General features: G+C 47.1%; 4 protein-coding genes and 2 pseudogenes across 4 annotated transcripts; 4 read left to right on the forward strand and 2 right to left on the reverse strand.

Moving 5' to 3' along the window:
• Window positions 1-84: 84 nt before the first annotated feature.
• On the reverse strand, window positions 85-2,806 carry CNE02880 (expressed protein). The gene is made up of 12 exons (XM_024657232.1): window positions 2,652-2,806; window positions 2,521-2,588; window positions 2,358-2,483; window positions 1,974-2,301; window positions 1,884-1,933; window positions 1,552-1,842; window positions 1,450-1,515; window positions 1,216-1,404; window positions 816-1,169; window positions 600-779; window positions 446-556; window positions 85-389 (listed from the first exon to the last, which is right to left on the reverse strand). The coding sequence occupies exons 1-12, from the start codon at window positions 2,689-2,691 to the stop codon at window positions 240-242; spliced, it is 1,953 nt and encodes a 650-aa protein (XP_024512988.1). The 5' UTR covers window positions 2,692-2,806; the 3' UTR covers window positions 85-239.
• A 208-nt stretch (window positions 2,807-3,014) lies between these two features.
• CNE02890 (RAN small monomeric GTPase, putative) lies at window positions 3,015-4,389 on the forward strand. Its single transcript, XM_024657233.1, has 11 exons — window positions 3,015-3,149; window position 3,220; window positions 3,296-3,300; window positions 3,358-3,385; window positions 3,453-3,476; window positions 3,530-3,789; window positions 3,844-3,886; window positions 3,959-3,996; window positions 4,049-4,095; window positions 4,146-4,272; window positions 4,331-4,389. Exons 1-11 carry the CDS (start codon window positions 3,099-3,101, stop codon window positions 4,346-4,348), a joined length of 642 nt encoding a protein of 213 aa, XP_024512917.1. The 5' UTR covers window positions 3,015-3,098; the 3' UTR covers window positions 4,349-4,389.
• A 2,304-nt stretch (window positions 4,390-6,693) lies between these two features.
• Window positions 6,694-8,224, reverse strand: CNE02900 (conserved hypothetical protein). Its single transcript, XM_571002.2, has 4 exons — window positions 7,857-8,224; window positions 7,172-7,806; window positions 6,888-7,110; window positions 6,694-6,826 (listed from the first exon to the last, which is right to left on the reverse strand). The coding sequence occupies exons 1-4, from the start codon at window positions 8,006-8,008 to the stop codon at window positions 6,718-6,720; spliced, it is 1,119 nt and encodes a 372-aa protein (XP_571002.1). The 5' UTR covers window positions 8,009-8,224; the 3' UTR covers window positions 6,694-6,717.
• Window positions 8,225-8,737: 513 nt separating this feature from the next.
• CNE02910 (hexose transport-related protein, putative) lies at window positions 8,738-11,458 on the forward strand. Its single transcript, XM_571004.2, has 11 exons — window positions 8,738-8,900; window positions 8,966-9,005; window positions 9,156-9,338; window positions 9,396-9,500; window positions 9,566-9,694; window positions 9,750-9,772; window positions 9,837-10,044; window positions 10,133-10,327; window positions 10,431-10,834; window positions 10,903-10,991; window positions 11,082-11,458. The coding sequence occupies exons 1-11, from the start codon at window positions 8,859-8,861 to the stop codon at window positions 11,299-11,301; spliced, it is 1,638 nt and encodes a 545-aa protein (XP_571004.1). The 5' UTR covers window positions 8,738-8,858; the 3' UTR covers window positions 11,302-11,458.
• Window positions 11,459-12,059: 601 nt separating this feature from the next.
• CNE02920 lies at window positions 12,060-14,808 on the forward strand (annotated as a pseudogene).
• A 12-nt stretch (window positions 14,809-14,820) lies between these two features.
• CNE02930 lies at window positions 14,821-19,630 on the forward strand (annotated as a pseudogene).
• Window positions 19,631-19,633: the final 3 nt, after the last annotated feature.

A 19,633-nucleotide genomic window follows, 5' to 3' on the forward strand; every position in this document is an offset into this window, starting at 1 on the left:
ATACCACACTCACATGAGCCAACGAACAAACTGATCTGACTGATAGTTTTTTTCTGGTGCAATTGTGCAGATAGATTGTCCTGAATCAAGCATATGAGATTACGTTGATGATCCTCAACATTACATTCAGCAACAACTGTCAAAATATGTGATGTGGACAGCTGCTTTACTGCCAGCTTTCATGGCACGTTCATTGTCTATTTTTCCCTCCTGCTCTTCCGCCGCCCATCAGTGATCGGTCACTCGTTCAATGTAACAGTATCAGGAGCTAGCAGCAGCATAATCCATCGGCCCTTTCGATCATTCGTGTTCAAGTCCCACATCAGATTTCGTTCCGTCCCAATTTCACTAATCAGTCGAATATTGTGTTCCAGTGCTAGTCGTAAGGACTGAGAAGTCGCATTGAGTAAGGTACTTAATCTGTCTAATAATTGTAACGACTTACAACAATGTGATTTGCCGTCCTCAGATTACGCGACTGTTGCAGTAGCAAATCGTCGAGAGATTCTCGCGCCTTGCTGAAAAGTTTGGTAACCTCCTTCAATCCGCAAGAGTCCTACAAAATTTAGCAGGATGTCTGCGAAGCTCGAAGCACTCACTTGTTTTCTATCCAATCGTCTGCGCTGTGAGATCCACTTTTCATATTTAGGAGTCAAGCCAACATCTGTAACTGAATCCCCAGATACATGGGTGGCATATAAAAGATGCTTATGACGAAGAGCAAATCGAGGTTTTGATAAAATAGAGTCGTCAAATGGCAAAGGCACTAAAACCAAAAGCTAAATTATAAGCTGGACTAATCATATCACACTCACAATTTGCATAGCGGACCCTATGTAGGTCCAGACTTGAGCCCAAATTGCTTTAAAAGACGACGAAGAGATATGCGCAGATGCTCGAGTAACTGCGACCTCTGATATCCACCACCAGACTTCTCTTTCTTCCGAAAAATGAATTAGATTCAATTCAATCGCTGATAATGCTGCTTCAAGCAAACAATCTAGTCGAAAAACCTCCAGTACCGAAACCAGTATAGGGGAGAACTCATGTTGAGAAGAGAGACGACTGCCCATCATCATCCGATGTTGCCATTGTGTTGAAAGAGAAATCAAGCTCCGACGCTGGCGTGGTGGATTCTGGAGAGGCATAATCAGATCCATCATTATATCCTAAGAAATCCTTAGCTCAATTCAGCGACTTATAGAAAGGGCATACCTTTGTTATCAGAGCTCGCCACATTTTGAGTTGTTGCATGTTGGGGCCATCAATCATATCATCAAGCGTATCTAGCACCTTCACAACTTCGTTTCTATCACCACATTCGTACAATATGGCCTCTTTAGCTAGACGATCGATATTGCGGTGACCTTGATGCGAGTCATAACAGAAAGCCGTGAATCTACTCTACACGCAATCAGCCAAGTTGGCCACTGTCTTCGCATATCTCACCTGGATCAACGACCGGACGATTGGCAATCTCTCTCTATCATTCAGGGTCATTCCCCAAAAAAAAGCCTATTGGTTAGCCACTAGGATTTTGCTTTCGCTTACCTTCCATTGTATCCAGTCTCCTGTACCCAGGAGACGCTCGACGTGCAAAAGTTCTTCTGTCATGTTAATCATGCATTCCCAAGACTGTTTAAATGTCGGTTGCCGGAATTCGGGTAGCGGCATACATTGACGTAAGTAAGAAGGTATTTTTGGGTCAAAACCTAATCTTGTAATTTCGGAAGGCTGGATGGCTGATGGGCTAGTATCTTGAGCTGTCAGTCGCATGACCAACAGAGTTTGCTCCAGGCTGATATCGACCGATGCGGCGCAATCGAGATATCGAAGATAGTTCTGTTTTGTAAGTAAGCTTCAAGGTGACTCATATCACTCACTCTCCGAAAAACCAATCGGTTTATCAGTTGCTCGCCAAAAGAATCTAGCGCTGCTGTGGTCAGCCACTGATGGCTTGTAATAGGACATACAGTCTGCTTTCACGTTTTCTAACCACGCGAGGGCTTCATTTGCAAATTCGACTATAGTTTCGACATCGTCGTTCACTTTGACTGGTAGCCCATAGTGATCCAACCAGCAATCTTCTCCTTCTACGGTATTTCCCTTGGAGAGTTCTGTATATACCAGATCAATGGTTTTGCAATAAAGTAACAGGTAGGCGCGTAATATCTGAGATGAAAACACGTCTTCCTGCGTTGATTGTTTTGGCTCGAATGATGGATCCATCAAATACAAGTTATGATAGTAGAGGCAAGTGTAAACAGACTGGCAGAGTGTTGCCCCTCGATACCACGATATCTAAACCGATAGATTCCGTTAATGAAGTGCCATAAGAATTGGGAATATTACTTCACTTCAAGGGCTGTCATCTTATCCATGATCCAACAAAGTTCTTCGGGTGTGAGAGGGTCTTCAGGCCGAAACATGTATGGCGATTTAAAGTTGCTAAGGATGCCAGTGTCCATTTTAGGATCCAGCAGCTTATGCTGTTAGTTGATATAACATCAAAAAACTCACTTGGATAGCTTTCATGGCATCCATCATCGTGAGGGCCGAAGGCTTGACTAACTCGCCCCATAACAGACCTACATCATTTACCAATATGAGCCTCAGTACACGTTAATAAATACACAATGTGAGATGCTAACCATCGCACTCCTCTAAAAACCACTGAGTGATATCTTGCATGATCCTGATGGAAGAAACCTCGACCCCAAGTGCAATTAGGAGGTGCTTGGGAACTTTATGGGCGACGAAACTCGGGTTTCTAGGTTATGATATTTGGATATCCGCGTGCGTCCCAACAAATAATTAATGTAAATGTAAAATGTAACCTCGTCATTTATTTAGTAGTCAGGGCATCGATTGTGGAAGGAGCTCAATCACGTGACTAGAGAACTTGGAGAATTTGAGAAAAATGAGAAAAATAAAATTAAGGACGCACCACACAATTCGATAACTGCTGTGTTGAACTGGTTGTCGGTGCTCTTTCGTTCTTACGTCCATTTCAACCCATCTCAGCTCGTAGACGCCTTATAACGTCCAACACGATTTTCAAGACCTCCACCAATATCGAACCAGAAAAAGCTGTTAAAATGGAGAACACTGCTACCTTCAAAATGGTTTTGTGCGGTGACGGTGGAACTGTACGTGCTTATTTTTTTATCCTTCATTCTCGCCCCATGCTGTTTGATGGTTTGCTAACTTGAATTCCAGGGTATGTAATGTCCTTCTATTTACTTGTCACGATCGCTGCTTCATATTTTGTGCCTGACTGTGTCATGAATTTCAGGGAAGGTATGTGCGAGCGTTGTTGTATTGGCAAGATTACTGCTGATTTTCAAAAACGCGTAGACCACCTTTGTCAAACGTCATTTGACCGGTAAGTGACACGCCATCTAGAAATGCCCATGATTATTGATCCCTAACTCATCAATAATATATTCTAGGCGAGTTCGAAAAGAAGTACATTGGTAAGCGTTAAATGGCTGTTTCAAGCGTACGACTCGTACTGACGCTTTATCAGCCACTCTCGGTGTCGAAGTCCATCCCCTTACTTTCCACACCAACTTCGGCACTATCTGCTTCAACGTTTGGGACACTGCGGGTCAAGAAAAGTTTGGAGGTCTTCGTGATGGTTATTACATTCAAGGGCAATGTGGTATCATCATGTTTGACGTCACTTCTCGTATTACTTACAAGAATGTTCCTAACTGGCACCGAGACCTCGAACGAGTGTGCGAAAACATTCCTATTGTCCTCTGTGGCAACAAGGTTGATGTCAAGGTAAGACGCTACTTACCCTTTTGTTTTAGGAGTGTCACTGAACATGCCGTGCAGGAGAGGAAAGTCAAGACTGGTAATGTGACTTTCCACCGCAAGAGTGAGCACTGTTTCAGCGGGCACATATCTATGTTGTCAGCCAAACGTAAAGTCACTAACGCCAGCATTTCAGAGAACCTTCAGTACTTCGAAATCTCGGCGAAGTCTAACGTGAGTGCCTAATGTTCCCAATAGATAGGCTCAGTCTCACATTGCATGCCAGTACAACTTTGAGAAACCTTTCCTTTGGCTTGCCAGAAAGCTTGTTGGGTGAGTTTCAAGACTTTGATTCAAACACGATTATTTGCTGACACAGTTAGCAACCAATCTCTCGAGTTTGTGGCTGCTCCTGCTCTTGCGCCTCCTGAGGTTCAAGTTGACCAGGCGCTCATTGCCAAGTATGAAGAGGAGCTTAAGGCTGCTGCCAACGCCCCTTTGCCCGATGAGGTTAGTTTTTCAATGTGTTTAATGAGAAGATTCATCTGTTAACTCTTGCTGCAAACAGGATGACGCCGATCTTTAGATGGCTACATTGTCAAATAATGACTTGGTAGTAATGATGCATGCCAATGATGTTGATTAATTAATAATACGACAGGGCCTTTCGCGTTTGATGCCAACAATGCACAGCTAACATGTAGTCTCCGATGAATCTCTTTGCCTTGCAATTTTGGCGCTAGCTTACTGTGATGCCTGTTGCCTGTAAGCTGATACATGTTTATCTACAAGGGAATGGCGATTCATGCTACTTATACCATGGTATTGAATTTTGTTTTTGACCGGAAAGAGTCTGAACAGGCGTGAGGATGACTTGGCCCAGGACATGGGTGTCACTACACTTGCCGATGGATGTGTTGTGGTGTTAATCTAAAATCGAATAAAAATCAATTATAACTCAAGCCTATCAAAAGACATTTCAGCGAGTGGATTGAGTTCCTTGAGTACCTGAACGTAACGCGCAAGTGCCAGTTTCACTTTGAGTGAGTAATGCAGAGGCAGAACAGCAGAATTAAAACTGCTGTGGTGGAGGCAGGCAGCCGGCGAAGACGGAATTGTGGTTTTACAAACATCATGTCTTGTTGTATTAATATTTCTACGTCATCACTTGTATTCTTCTAATAACCCGCCGACGCGTTGTAGGGAAATACCCAGGGCTTCTATTGGTTAAACGATCCAGTTGGTTCCGTTCCGCTGCCGCCCACAGCAGATAACAGTATATCGATTCCTTGGTATCAATTCTACGGAATACAAAGCCTTCCTAGGTTTGGCTGTTGCTGGTCAATCTACCTAGTAATGATACTGACAATAGGTCGTTAGGTTGTGTAGTGGTATAATTGAACTCGGGTCTCATGTCGAGCTGTTGTTGTGTGTTGTGCGTGTGGCCAAACGCCTGAGGGGAAACGGGGCTCTTCTTTACGAGTCGGAAGAAGAAGATCGTATAGAGAGATAACGTGAATTGAGATTGGATGCCTACGTTGCGTCCCTCCAACAGGGCCTGTTGTCAAGCCGCACTAAACGGCACTTCTGCTCAGCAAGCCAAAACCACACCTCTACCCTAACGGTCCGCTTTCCCTCAATGCGATGGTCGGCAACGAAAGCGTCGGCGAGAGTGAGTTTGAATGGGAAGATATGGTACCTTGTTCCACGTTCGTCGCCCAGGCCGAAGAGGAAATGAAGGTAAGGGAGGATTTATGGACTGAGACTGTAAATCAGTTCGTTACAGAGAAAACGCAAAGCAGCAAACCCGAGAAAGCCGTGCCGGAAGGATTGTGTGGACCAACAAAACATCAGTACAGACTTATTCAGTATCTACTCCCGACACAAGCGCATTATCGACTAAAGAGATATATCTCCTGGAACACCCCGAAAGAGGTGCTTAGTGCACTTTCTCCAATGGTGTCTTTATCGAAAGAGATAGTCGTAAGTCTCAACTAACTCGGTTAGTACTGAAACTTCTGCTAAATGCATTTTGTCTCCCTACAGACTGGTCAATGCCATTCTGAAACTGTATCCGCAATCCCATTCGCCTTCTAGCCCGCGGCTTGATAGCCGTCTCTCCCAATGCGCCCAAGACAGTAATCTTTATTTTCTCTACAAACGACCCGTGCCTCCAGCATTACCACCGAGGAGGAGTACCATTTTCAATGAACTAGAATAATATGGCACATGAGCGTTTTGATCCTGTCGGCCACACCATATCATTGGACATACCTTGTGCAGCCAATAAGCTAAAAAGCTTGGATGTAACCACTCCCTATGATAAGCACATCGGCTTCCTTTGGAAGTTCAACTGTGGGGCAATGACTCCATGTTCACGAAGAGATGACTGGACTCTGCTCCTTCGATCCAGAAGGATTCGATAGGATCATCTATCGGAAGACCACTGTAACTACACTGTTTATTCGAGTAAGCTTGAATTAGCCAATGAAAAGAACGCATGAAATGATAGATCAGCGTATTTACACGCAAAGGTGTGAGTGATTAGTGTGGTCGAATGCCAATCAAATTTCGTTCCATCGGTCGATTCCGTCTCACTCCGTCTGTCAGTGGAAAAGTTATCATATGTGTCGCTACCCGTTCTCTTTCTCCTGAAGACGGACCTTATTACATTTCCATATTGAGTAGGTGCTCCCATTTAGGTGCTTCCATTGCTCAGCTATCTCCTTGCATAACACAACCACAACACCAGGCCATTGGCTGGAAGGCATATAAGGTACAAGGATACGTTATCTGATCTGGGCATTCACATGATAGGCTCAAATTGCTAGCACTGAATCTGACGCACTACTTCCCGTCGGCTTTACAAGAGTTTCCTTAATTTGCGTCGCTAATCAGCCGGTTCCACCAACTCGTCGATGTATCAATATGCCATGGATAATTATCAGATTGCATTCACTCCCCATCCGTTACTTTGCATACAGCGATACCTCTCCTTTGCCATGTATAGCTCACCCAAACGCCAATCTCGTCAGTTTCGGCCGTCGGAGTTACCGTAGGATATCTAAATGATGAGAGATAAGCTTGTATTTTGCGGCTATTGACGATCGAATGCACAGACTTACGAGAACTCTGATTTACCATCGTTCACGATCCCAGTCTCAAGCGCTATAACCCTCTGGAAACTTGCTGGCGGTGCTTGATCCTCCAAAGTGCACCAAGGAGACCACGTTTCGCCATCATCAAAGCTCACTTTCAGTACTAGGGGCGTTCGAGGACCCCAGTTCTTGTATACGTCATTGACGGCGGCCACCAGCCGACCATCTCTAAGACGGGTAACGCACTGACCTACAAGCAAAGTCCCGATGAGTACGGAGCAATCAAAATAAGACGTACGCAGACCGCTCACCTGAATTGTTGTTTGGCAAATCTGTTGCATAACCTGGTGTCCATGTTCTTCCGTAATCTTCTGAATCTGCACGAACGATTCTTCCGATAGAGCTCCGACACATCATGTGTACGTGTCCTGGTTTATCAGCAGATTCCCATAAGGACGGTTGGATGATTCCTTCTCCGGGGAAAGATCCTCCTTCAACACCTCTATCTGCTGGTAGCTTGATGAACTCGGCTTTGACCCACCTCTCACCCTGCTTGAATGTATCTCCTTCCTTGGGGGTGGGAGCTATATCTGCGAATGCGTCCCATAAACCCTTTCCTCCCTCTAGCGTGACTTCTTTACTTGCGCCCGAAAGCCAGTCACCATTGGACAAAACAATTGGAGGGTTCTTTTGAGGACCTCTCCCACCACTGTGATCTCCAGGTACCAGCTCTCGAGGCTCTGTCCATGTATTTCCCCCATCGATAGTCTCTATTACATATGTTTTCCAGGTCGGGATAGGAGTTCCCGTCTTATAGAAGACGTAGAGATGTCCTGGAGCACCTTTCGGATCCGGAAGAAAAGATACTGGATTCCAGTGTACGATATCGCCGCTTCCTGCGATGACACGGGGTGGGGTCCAGCATCCATTTGTGCACTTTGAGAACCTAGAGATGCATCATCAACACCAAGTTAATGGATGTCAGTGAAAGCCTACCATATTTTCACGTCTGAAGTACCCTCTTTTGTTCCGCCAAACCATGTCACGTACTCCACCCCACAGGCAGCCTGTATGGTGGAACAATGCACTTCGGGTTGCCTTGGATCGTCTTTGAACAGGTACTCTCGTTGTATTTTAGGTGTGGTCATGTTGAAATTTGCTGAGTTCGGGTCAAGATTGATGTTTACACCGAAACAAGTTATGGCTAAGTATGTTCTGAGGACAGGAGGGACATCGGGATCGTTGCCGAAAAAGCTATGAAGGATGTGTTAGACACTTGAGGTCTTCGTCGTGCAAAGCTTTGAGAGCTATGTGGGATCCCAGCACATAACGCCAAGCAACATCTGATTGCAAGCTTCTCGGGCTTCTCTCTTCTCATGAATACACAATTGAGTTACGGCTAATATCGGGAGAGTGCCGAATATGGAACTCTACAGTTACACCAATTCTGTGTGGCAGGCAATTCGGACCTTTTCAAGGGTTTATTTAGGTCAGATGATCAAACTCTTTTCTTTTCCTACGACTGCTTTCGGGATGCAGCCGATCCCTTTTCATCCTCTGACCACATGCACTAGTTTAGGCATAATAGGAGAGGGCGCAAAAGTCAGCTTCTGCTTTGAACCGTTCCTCTTCACACTTAAGATTTCCGAATCCGAAGATCTGCTGTGTCCCCTTTTCGCAGAGGTTGCATTTTTCCCGCTCTTATTACTTCATTGATTGAAATAAATAGTGTATGAATCTCTTGACCGATCCTCACTTGAAATACCAGTCTTAGAGACCAAGAATACCAATATCGGGTACAACCGACTCTGTCCGATTTTGAGTTGCCTTTCCTCCACTTCGCTGTCAGCCGGAGGACCACTTATCGCCCGTTTTGTGCGACTTATTTGAAGGGTGTAGGATTGAAACCAACCCCACAACCCCATATTATTTAAGCAGCCCCACGGGTCTCCATAATCACTGTTTACATTCGTAACTGACAATAGAAGCAACTACGTTATGGGGTTCCATATCATTGAAGATCGTCCAACGCCACCAGCAGTGAGTATCGACAACTCTAGTGTACTAAAGGTTTAGACGCTGATTTATCTTTCAATCTACTTTAGGTGTACAACTGGCGGGTATACATGATGGGATGCTGCATTGGTAGGTGACACTTTCAATGTTGTGCCGGAGAAAAGGGAGACCGAAGGGAGAGGAGCCAAAAATCGCGACTCTGAGCCTTTAGACCTCTTTTTCCTTCGTTTCCCTTCATTTTTCTCATTTTGAGAGCTCCAGCTAACGATATGTATACAGCTTTCGGTGCTCTGACATTCGGATATGATGCCGCTTTTATTGGGACCACTATCACGAGGCCCGGCTTTACAGCTGCATTTGGGATAGATGAAATGTCAGCCTCGGAGAAGATCAACAATTCTGCCAACTTGACTAGTTCATTTACCGCTGCTTGTTTCTTTGGAGCGGTTTTTGCTTGGCCTAGTGAGTAGATCTGTACTGCCCCAGAAATGCCGAGGAGTCTAACAATGACCATGCTAGTGATGGAGGCTTGGGGACGACGACCGGCCTTACAAGTGTCCGCGGCTATATTCAACATCGGAGCCATTGTAATGACTGCCGCCACTCATCAGCTTTCCATGATATGTGAGCCCCATCACCTTCTAGGGCCGCAGTACGAATCACATGGTACTGATTGAGGTCTAACGTAGATGCTGGACGAGTTTTGACTGGCCTTGGCGTTGGCATTATTACTGCCGTTGTTCCCTCCTTCCTCGCGGAACTGTCGCCCCCTCCTATTCGAGGTGTCTTGACGGGTCTTTTTGAGATTGCGTATCAAAGTGAGTCATCAATCGAGGAGTGAATAAACTATTAGGTTAATCGTTTGGTACTCAGTTGGTAATCTGGTCGGATTCTGGGTGTGTGACTGCATTCCAAACTAAATGACAGAAAAGCTTGACTGACACGTGTCGACCTTGTTAGATCAACTATGGCGTTACGCATACCATCGATCTTAATTCTAGTAACTCCTATCGGATTCCCATTGCTGTGCAGCTCATCCCTGGTGGGCTGTTCGCAATTGGCTGCATGTTCTTCAAAGAGTCACCTATGCTTTTGATCAAACGTGGCAGAGAAGCGGAGGCAATTGCAAATCTTGAATGGCTAAGAATGCTGCCTGGTGATCATTTGTGTGAGTAATACTCGGCGACACCTGGCCCATTGTTTCACCGCCATCTTCCTACCTTGCACCGCTGACTGGGCCCTATGGCCGACTATAGATATCCAAGAAGAGCTCAGAATGATTCACACACGAATTGAAGAGGAGAACAAAGTAGCTGGGGGAGAAGGAAAGGGTATCAAAAATTACTTCGTGGGCTGCATACGGGAAATGAAGGTCCCTTCAATCCGCCATCGTTTTGCCCTCGTCCTAGGTATGATGTTCCTTCAAAACTTCTCAGGAGCCATCACCATCAGTAAGCTACTTCTAATTCCCTCCTCCTGATCCTGATGATCCCTTTCCTTTCAATCTTACCTCTGTCAGTCTCGATGTTGAGCTGACGATTTATAATTGTATAGATTACTATTCCCCTAGCATATTCAAAGCCATCGGTCTTACGGACGTTACCCTTTGGACTGGTATCTATGGTGTTTTCAAGGCCAGCGGTGCCATTCTCTTCTTCATGTTCGGTATTGACAGATTCGGTCGTCGAAACCCTTGGATGCTCTCTGCAGCCTGTTGTGGTCTATGTCTCATCTATCTAGGCGCATACATCAAGGTTGGTCATCCGGGTACTGCCGAAGTCCTTTCCGAATCGACCAAGAAAGGCGGAAATGCCGCCACAGCCATCATCATGCTCTATGCTCTCTTCTGGTCTTTCGGTGGTAACGGATTGCCTTGGATCGTATCTGCTGAGATCTTCCCTGTGAGATTAAGATCTTTGGCAGGTTCTTGGGCCGGTGTCAACCAATGGTTAGCTTCAGTGAGTATGATGGCTTTAATGTGTTCTAGTAGCTACCTATATGTTTGGCTGACGATGTGATCCTCCAGTTCGCTGCGACTCAAGCGTTTCCCAAGATGTTGTCAAAGATGGATTGGGGAGTCTTCATCTTCTTTGCTGGTATATGTGCAGCAACTGTGTATGTCACATCATCATGGGCATTCCTTGCAACTGGAATGGTTCCTTATCAGCGAGTCTGTCTCTTACTGACATGACAATGCCTCTGTAGCATCTTCACCTTCATCTGGATCCCGGAAACCAAAGGTATCCCAATCGAATCTATGGATTTACTTTTCGGTGGACCAACGAGGCATATGCAATGGCGACAAAAGAGAGCCTACCCTCCTGACGGTGTCCCTGCTCTTACTATCGATTTGCCGCACCATGTTGAGACTCCATATGATGGGAAGAAGGAAGCCGATGATTTCATTGAGCACAATTCAGTTTGAGGATCGATTGGGCACGCAGACAAATGAAAGCTTATTGGAGAGGGTTCGTTTATCCAAGAATGATAGCCGCATAGCGGGGGATTTCAAATCGCACTATCTATAGCTTACAATATAATCAAATCGGTTTCTTTCCTTCCTGGATGTATATATACTTTTTTTGTGATATCGTTGTCTTGATGCTCCGATTTATGCTTGATTACAGGAACACATATCTACTACATTTGCCGCATGCTTACATGAAAGATAGCTTCTTACAATTAAGTTATACAAAGACCAAAGACAGCAGGATGTAGAGTCCAAATGTTTCATCCATCTCTTCTTGTGGGAGGACCTGGCAGTTATGATTGTCCTATTTTTCGAACTTCTGAGTGGATAATTGAGCCATCCTATTGGATCCAGCCCTTTGCTGTAAGGATACAGAGGAAGGAGGGTAGGAGGAAGAGAAGGAGAAAGACGAGAGGAAGACTGGGAAGTAGTTTTAGGGTGCCACCAAGGAGAGAAAGAGAGAAGAAAAAAGGAGAGAGGACGAGAAGGAGGACCGTGCGGAGAGGCGTTAGGGAAGAAGGAGGTACGAGTGTAGGATGTAGGAAAAGTGTGAGAAAGATTAGCCAGCTTGTACAGCTAGAAAAAATGAAAGATTGATATAAAAGACGACATAGCCTTTCGTTCGAGTAGGCGCGTACTAGAAAAATGCATAGCCCCAATCGCGCGTGGCTCCCCTTTGCTTCCGTTTTTTTACCCAGACTGTCCCAGACACCCGAGACTATATAGACTGCAGATCCTTTTGGATTTCTCTCTTCTTTCCCATCTGTCCAGAAGAGAGCTTTTATGTTGCGGTCTTTCGGTGTATCTGGTGGGTATTTTTCTTAATTGCTTCCTTCCCCTTCTGACTAATCACAAAACAGGCTTAGATTATTTCTTATTGACTTCTCGGCTGCCCAGGTAGGTTGCTGCATCCAGAAGAGAGCCTTTTACATTGCGGTCTTTCAGTGTGTCTGGCTTAGATAGATTATTTACTGACTTCTCTTCCCCATCATTTCCACATGCACACATAGACCGTCCGCTGGTCTCCTGCCTTGCTGATCATATTCAGTACAGCTATTGTCTCTCTCGCTCTTCCGGAAGACTTGCAGGAGCTGCTGGGCTCTATTAGGCATGGTGGACTGAAGGATTCAGAGTATGCCTTCCCTGGCTGTAAGTATCTCATGCACCTACCCTACTGAATCACTGATTGATGGTTGTTCAGACACCAATTACGCGATATCCTCTCCCCTCAATCACCACAATACCCTCCTGCCAAATATCATAGACAAGGTATTTGGCATATTGGCCACTCAACACGGCCTTTCATCTGTCGACAGTTTGCGTGGCATGGTGTCAGTGTACACACTGGCTTAGGGAACCGCTTACATCTTCGGCTGTGCATGCTGCAGTCCAAGCTGAGTGGACAAGGAGGTCCACTGAGGAGGTAGCGATGGCTAACAGGGTGCAGGAGAGTCACACCCAAGGCAACAAAAGCAATAGAAGGGCCAAGCCGAGGGAATGGACTGAGAATGGTGCAGTATCCATAAAGTGCCTAGTCACAATACCAGAGACTGCTCTCTCAGGAAGTTCAACAATAACCACAGTCAGTCAGGTCAGGCTAGGGTGGGTACCGGTGAATTTGCTAAGGCAGAAGAGCTGGCATCTACCTTCCATGCTGTAGCAGCAACTACAACCTGTTTCCATGACAACACCTTCATAGTGGACTCAGGGGCTTCACACCACATGGTCAGCAACAAAGACTTACTTCGCAACTATTGGCCACCAACAACTGTCAGAAGTGTAAAGGTTGGTAATGGCACTATCCTTCTGATTGCTGGTGTAACAAGCCTGGAGGGTTGTCCACTAGGGCAGTGAAAAAAAAACTGCATATAAAGGGCTGAAAAAGGAGAGCAACAGCTGAACTGGAATATGGACAGCAAGGCAGGCAAACAGCCAACAGTCTACATGTGCATGTGCAAAGGGCTGGGCAGAGGAGCCAATAAATAAATCTACACCAGACACACCAGAAGACTGCAACAAAAGGAGGGCTCTCTTCTGGATGAATGGGGAAGAAGAGAGAAATCTAGAAGGATCTGTGGTCTTATACTCTTGGTGTCTGGGATGGCATGGGAAAAAAAGGGAAGCAAAGAGAAGCTGCACATGACCAGCAAGATTGGAAGAAGACTCATGTGTGGGACTAGGATCTAAAGAAAATATACATATAAACCTACAGGAAAAAAACTTTATATCATGGTGGCACATTTTCTCCTGTTGATCATGTTATCCAAGGTTTTACAGATTTCCTGCAGTCAAATTTCTGGATGATATCCAGGCCAGCAATGGGCTTGGGATGTCCTTGTGCCACACAATAGCTGTCTGCAATGATGCTGTTGTGTCCCCATCTTCAGGACATTCACTGAAGACCACCTATCGTCTGTGGGCTCTGGAGAAAATTTGGCTTCATCAACAACCTCAAACGTGGTGCCTTTGGTGCCTGACTTACCTGAAGAAAAGATGGTAAATTACACCGCTCCTGTACACGATAACATGGGTGCAAATTACCAAAAGACCCCGGGCCTTAGCCACTGCCTCTTCTGGCACGGCCATTCCTGAGATCGACGAGCTCAAGTCTATTGTCGCTGGACTCCTCCATTCCACCCAAGCTCTGGACTCCTCCATTCCACCCAAGCTCTAGCTGATCAAGCCACCACCGGCCACGACCGTCATGTGGCCCCCTCTACACTCGGGTCCCACCTGGACAAGATCTCTCCGCCGAGGCTTGGGTCTCACTCCCACGCTGACGTGTTTGCTCTCCAGCGACACCTCCTCGCTTTGGAGACTTACTTCCACGATGCTCTGCTGCACTGGAGCCCTGGATTGACTGAACAGGCGTGGAAGATTTCTGTGGCAAATACTTCGATCTCCCAATCAGGCAGCCGTTTCACCACGTGGCTTGAACTCCATGGCAAACATGCAGAGAGCTGGGAAGCATGGCAAGTTTCTTTGAAGTCCCACATTCTCGCCTGCGGCTGGGAACACAAACTCTGCCACAAATTCATGCAGCTCCGTTGTTTGGACACCACTCCTGCAGCGTTCGATGCATTTTTTCACCTTGTTATTAGTTACCAGGGTATCCTTCATGACTTTGAGGACCCTCTCAGTGAGGTGGATGTCAGCTGCCGGCTATTGGATGGTGTCGATGCCTTGGTTACTCACCGCACCAAAGCTGCCCTCTGTGTAAGGCATGCATGCCAAACACGGTCATTATGATCCCAAGGTCTGTTTCACTTCTTACATAGATTTGCTGCCGCTTTTCTCTTATTTTGATTCCATTTATTTTTGCGCACTCCTCACAGGCCTCAAAGGAATTTGCAGCAAGAAAAAGCCTCTCTTCTTTATCTTTAGAAAGAGTGTAGACACTGGGTGTCTCACTGAGTGTCGTTGTAGTATAGTGTGTAGTTGACTAGCAAAACATGCACTGGTTGTAATACATGTGGATTGAGTATTCAAGAACTACAACAATATGCGACTACTATTTTACTAAGTACCAACTGTGTGTCAGAAAGTAAAGTTACACACATCAAATGCCATGTCATTACTAAGTATTTCAAATGTAACATTATACACATGGAATGTTACATCATCTGGATGAATACATACACAACAAATATAGCTGAATATTCATACAGCTTATACATGGGAATGCATGCATGTAAATGCACTGCATAAATTCCTGCATGTAAATGCAATGCATAAATTCCTGCATATGCAATATGCATAGGAAGATGCATGCACAAAGACTGCATGCATAGAGAATAAATGAGTATAGTGCTCTGCACTTACAAAGAGAGCCCTTTTCCTTTGGTTGTCCGCGACCTGCTGTAGTTCTTTTGAGTGCTTGTGAGTCCCACTTCCTACTTGGATTGTGGTTTTATGCTAACTGGGCAGACTTTAGTAATTATAGCTTCGTTGACACTCTGCCCAGGTATGCTTGTAACTTCTTCTTTATCTTTAGAAAGAGAGCCCTTTTCCTTTGGTTGTCTGCGACCTGCTGTAGTTCTTTTGAGTGCTTTAATTATAGCTTCATTGACACTCTGCCCAGTGATCAACAAACATATGCAAACTTATAGACCGCTTCTGCGCCCAGACAATCCTACTACCTCTTTCCTTGCCACCGACTAGACAACAGTCGTGTTCCAGCTGTCTCTCTTTCAATCAAATTAAGCCGAACTCTTCAGTGAACATCCCCCCTGGGTTGTTACACTTTTTTTAAGCGAATCTCAACTGCATGAGCTCTGCTGAGCCACCAGAAAAAGTTTTCCAGCTTACCTGCCAAATCAGAGTCCCCTCATCCTCCTATTATGTATGATTCTCTCCCCCAACCCAAATATTCCTTTCCAGTCCTCTCTGAACATGCCGACGCAGCGGCTATTCACCAACACATCTCGAAGCTTCGCAGCATCTTTACCCTCATGGCCGCTGGTTACCGCTATGAACCCACCGCTTTTGAGGCCCGCAAGCTCGCCCACGCCGCCCAGTCTCTTACTGGTATCCGCCATCTTCAATTCCTCGAAGGTGATGGCCTCCAATGTCGCACCTTTGATGACTGGGCAAAAGCTTTCAAGTCTGCAATGCTTCTGCTCGGCTGGGTATCCGAGACCGAAAAGAAAATCTATTCTCTTCAACCCCAGCTCCTCCGACTTGACAAAATCCCATCGGCCATCATGGATTTCAAACAGTGGTTCGCCCTCCTGAAGGATTCCGACAGCCCCATGTCCGAAGACGTCGCTACACACTGGCTGCGAAACCACATGACACCTGGTCTTTTGGCAGAGCTTGAACGGGACTTTGGTGGTGAGAATCAGCTTCGTCAGGCCAGTTTAGCTGAACTTCTCAAGCATATGGAAATCTGTGCCACCAGACTCCTTCGCTACCAGTCCGCTTTCGCCCCCATCGCGCTCACCCGCACGCCGATCGCTGCTGTCTCACCTGAAGCGTCTTCACCCATTGACATTGTTCAATGGCTCAACCTGCGACTTCCGCTCCCCAAGGGTGGTACTGGTCGCCGCGCTCGAGCTCACCTGGCAAGTGAACAGCGTTGTTTCCTCTGCCGCCAACCCGGTCACAAGTCTCCCGACTGCCCAAAGCGCAAGGAACCCATGGCAATCGCTGCTGTAAGCACCTTCGACCATGAGGAAGCGGAATTTGAGCAGGAGGAGGGAGAGATGTTTGCCGAGGTATTAGCCACACACCTTGCGCCGGAGCTGTCAGTCCCACCCATCCTTCTCGAATGTCGCATAGGCACTAATGGGTCACCCTTCCTCACCCTCTTCGACACAGGAGCAACAGTCACTCTAGTTGATCCGTCCCTCATCACCACCCACCAACTCCAAACTTATCCATCAGAGCAACGGCGGGTGGTATCGTTAGCAGGAGGAGCACGGGGTCCAGCTTTACAATGTCGTGTAGGAGTAGAGGTATGCATCCAGAATCAAGTCTTCGCACTACATGGTTATGTCATGCCCCTACATGCCCGCTATAAAGTCATCCTAGGCCTGGATTTCATCCGCTCTCATGGGCTCCTCAGCGGTGCTTCTCGGCTAGGCAATCTCGCTCCTGACCTCCTTGGCCCCGTGGTTGCTTCAGTGACGACCGCTGATGGGTATGAGGACCTCCGCCTAGCAATCCTGCATGAGTATCATGACATTTTCCCAGACAATATTGGTGAAGTTGCAAATTACCCACCGATCTGTGATGCCAACTCAAAGGTCCGCCACCATATCAACCTCACCCCCAGTGCGATACCCTTCAAATCCGCGAGTTATCGATCCCCTCACATGTGGCTACAACAGTTAATTGAAGAGATCCAGAAACATCGGGAGGCTGGCCGATTGCGACCCTCCAGTTCGCCGTGGGCAGCACCGGCATTCTTGGTTAAGAAGGAGAATGGAAAATTTCGGTTTATCTGTGATTATCGGGGCCTTAACAAAGTCACTACTCCAGACTCCACGCCAGTTCCCAATGTCGACGACATCCTCCATCGAGCTGCTTGTGGTAAAATCTTTGCCAAAATTGACCTGTCTGATGCTTTCTTCCAAACACTTATGCATGAACCAGACATTGAAAAAACGGCCATTACTACCGAACTCGGCCTATTTGAATGGGTAGTTATGCCACAAGGTGCTTGCAACTCACCTGCTACTCAACAACACCGACTAAATGAGGCCCTCCGTGGGTTGCTGGGGGATTCTTGTGAGGCTTATGTTGATGATATCATTGTCTGGGCTGCTGATGCCGAGGATCTTGACAAACGGTTGCGAGCAGTGCTGGCTGCCTTACGAAAATCGGGGCTTGTGTGCTCTCCCACCAAGTCTGAATTTTTTCGCCACAAAGTCATTTTTCTTGGTCACGTGATATCTGCCAACCACATCGGCCCAGACCCTGCCAAACTCCGCACCATCGCCTCCTGGCCGCTCCCTCAGTCCGTCAAAGAGCTGTGATCCTTTCTAGGCCTCCTTCAATACCTCAGAAAATTCATACCGAGCCTAGCTACCCACACACGAACCCTCACCGCCCTCCTCCCGCCAACTCCAGCCGCTGAGAAAGCCTGGGAGAAGCAACAGCGTGCACTCCGGAAGGGCCAGTCCCCCAAGGATGTCCTGTCATGGGTCTGGGCATGGTCTAGTGAAGCGACTGCCGCGTTTGAGATTCTGAAGGCGAAAGTGGCGGAGATTTCTGGCCTCCGGCCATTGGACTATGCAGCTGCGTTATCCGGCGAGTGCCCCATCTACCTTTTCACTGATGCAAGCAATCACGGCACTGGCGCCTGGCTTGGTCAAGGCCCTGACCCCGATCATGCATTTCCAGTTGCTTACGACTCTCGCAGTTTATCAGCCGCCGAACGCAACTATCCAACACATGAGAAAGAACTCTTGGCCATCGTCCGTGCCCTCAAACTCTGGCGGCCTCTCCTTCTGGATGTCCCCATTCAAGTTCAGACCGACCACTTCACTCTCAAATGGTTCCTCCAACAGCGCGACCTATCCGAACGCCAAAAGCGCTGGCTAGGCATCCTATCCCGGTTCGACTTGCATATTGACCACATCTCAGGTGTCAATAACTTCATCGCAGATGTCCTCTCTTGGCTTGGCGGTGTTGACGATGAGCAGGATGGTATGGAGACAGCTGAAGTCAGTGTAGCAGTCCTCGGTCTCCTCGGCCAAGACATATCCACCATCACCAAGGTCGCGCAAGGCTACACTCAAGATCAGGTCATGGGAGCATGGTTGCAAGAGGAGGATAGGGCACCTGGAGTAACGCTGGAGAATGTTGAGAATGGTCAAGGACGGAGTACATCAGGTGTTGCGATGGGAAGGCAGGCTATGTGTGCCCGATACCAGTGAGCTCCGAGAAGGTTTCATCCGCCAGTGTCATGATGATGTGGGCCATTTCGGCATAGCGAAGACATTGGAGATGGTGCACCGCAGCTATTACTGGGAGGGCATGAGGCAGGATGTTGTGGACTATGTAAGCTCGTGTGCACCCTGTCAGACTTCAAAGAGCACTACTGTCAAGCCCGCAGGCCGCCTTCACTCTCTACCAGTTCCACAGGCGAAGTTTCTCGACATTGGCATTGACTTTGTGGGCCCTCTCCCCACGTTGCAAGGTTTTGACCAACTCATTGTCATCACCGACCGCCTCACTGGTTATGTGGTCCTCATTCCTACCACCATCACAGCAAATGCGCGAGAGGTTGCCCGACTTTTTTACGACCACTGGCTTTCCAAATTCGGCTGCCCTCGCTCCATCGTCTCCGACCGCGGCAGCATCTTCCAGTCTGGGGTTTGGCGTCATGTCACCAAGCATATCGACACCAAGTCTATGCTTTCAACCTCATATCACCCCCAGACCGATGGTATCTCTGAACAGTCCAACAAATCAGTCATCGAGTCGCTTCGAACCCTCACTGACATCCGTGGGCATACATGGGCTGACCATTTGCAGCGCATTGCTTTTGCTCTCAACAACCATGTCCGTGCATCAACCAAGCACACTCCTGCCGAGCTGGTTTTTGGCAAGCGTCTCTCTCATGTTCCTCCCTTGGTGGCTGACACTCCAGCGAAAATTGCCGAAGCCTTGCAGTTCATGGTACCTTCGGAAGATGAATGGGAAGCAGCAGCTCGGCATATGCGGCTCGACGAAGGGGAAGCACGAGACAATCTCCTCATGGCCAAACATCGACAAGCAGTTCAAGCCAACAAACATCGCCGGCCTGATCCCATTTACAAGGTCAGTGACCAAGTGCTGG

Source organism: Cryptococcus neoformans (assembly GCF_000091045.1).
Source record: "Cryptococcus neoformans var. neoformans JEC21 chromosome 5 sequence".
Taxonomy (NCBI): domain Eukaryota; kingdom Fungi; phylum Basidiomycota; class Tremellomycetes; order Tremellales; family Cryptococcaceae; genus Cryptococcus; species Cryptococcus deneoformans.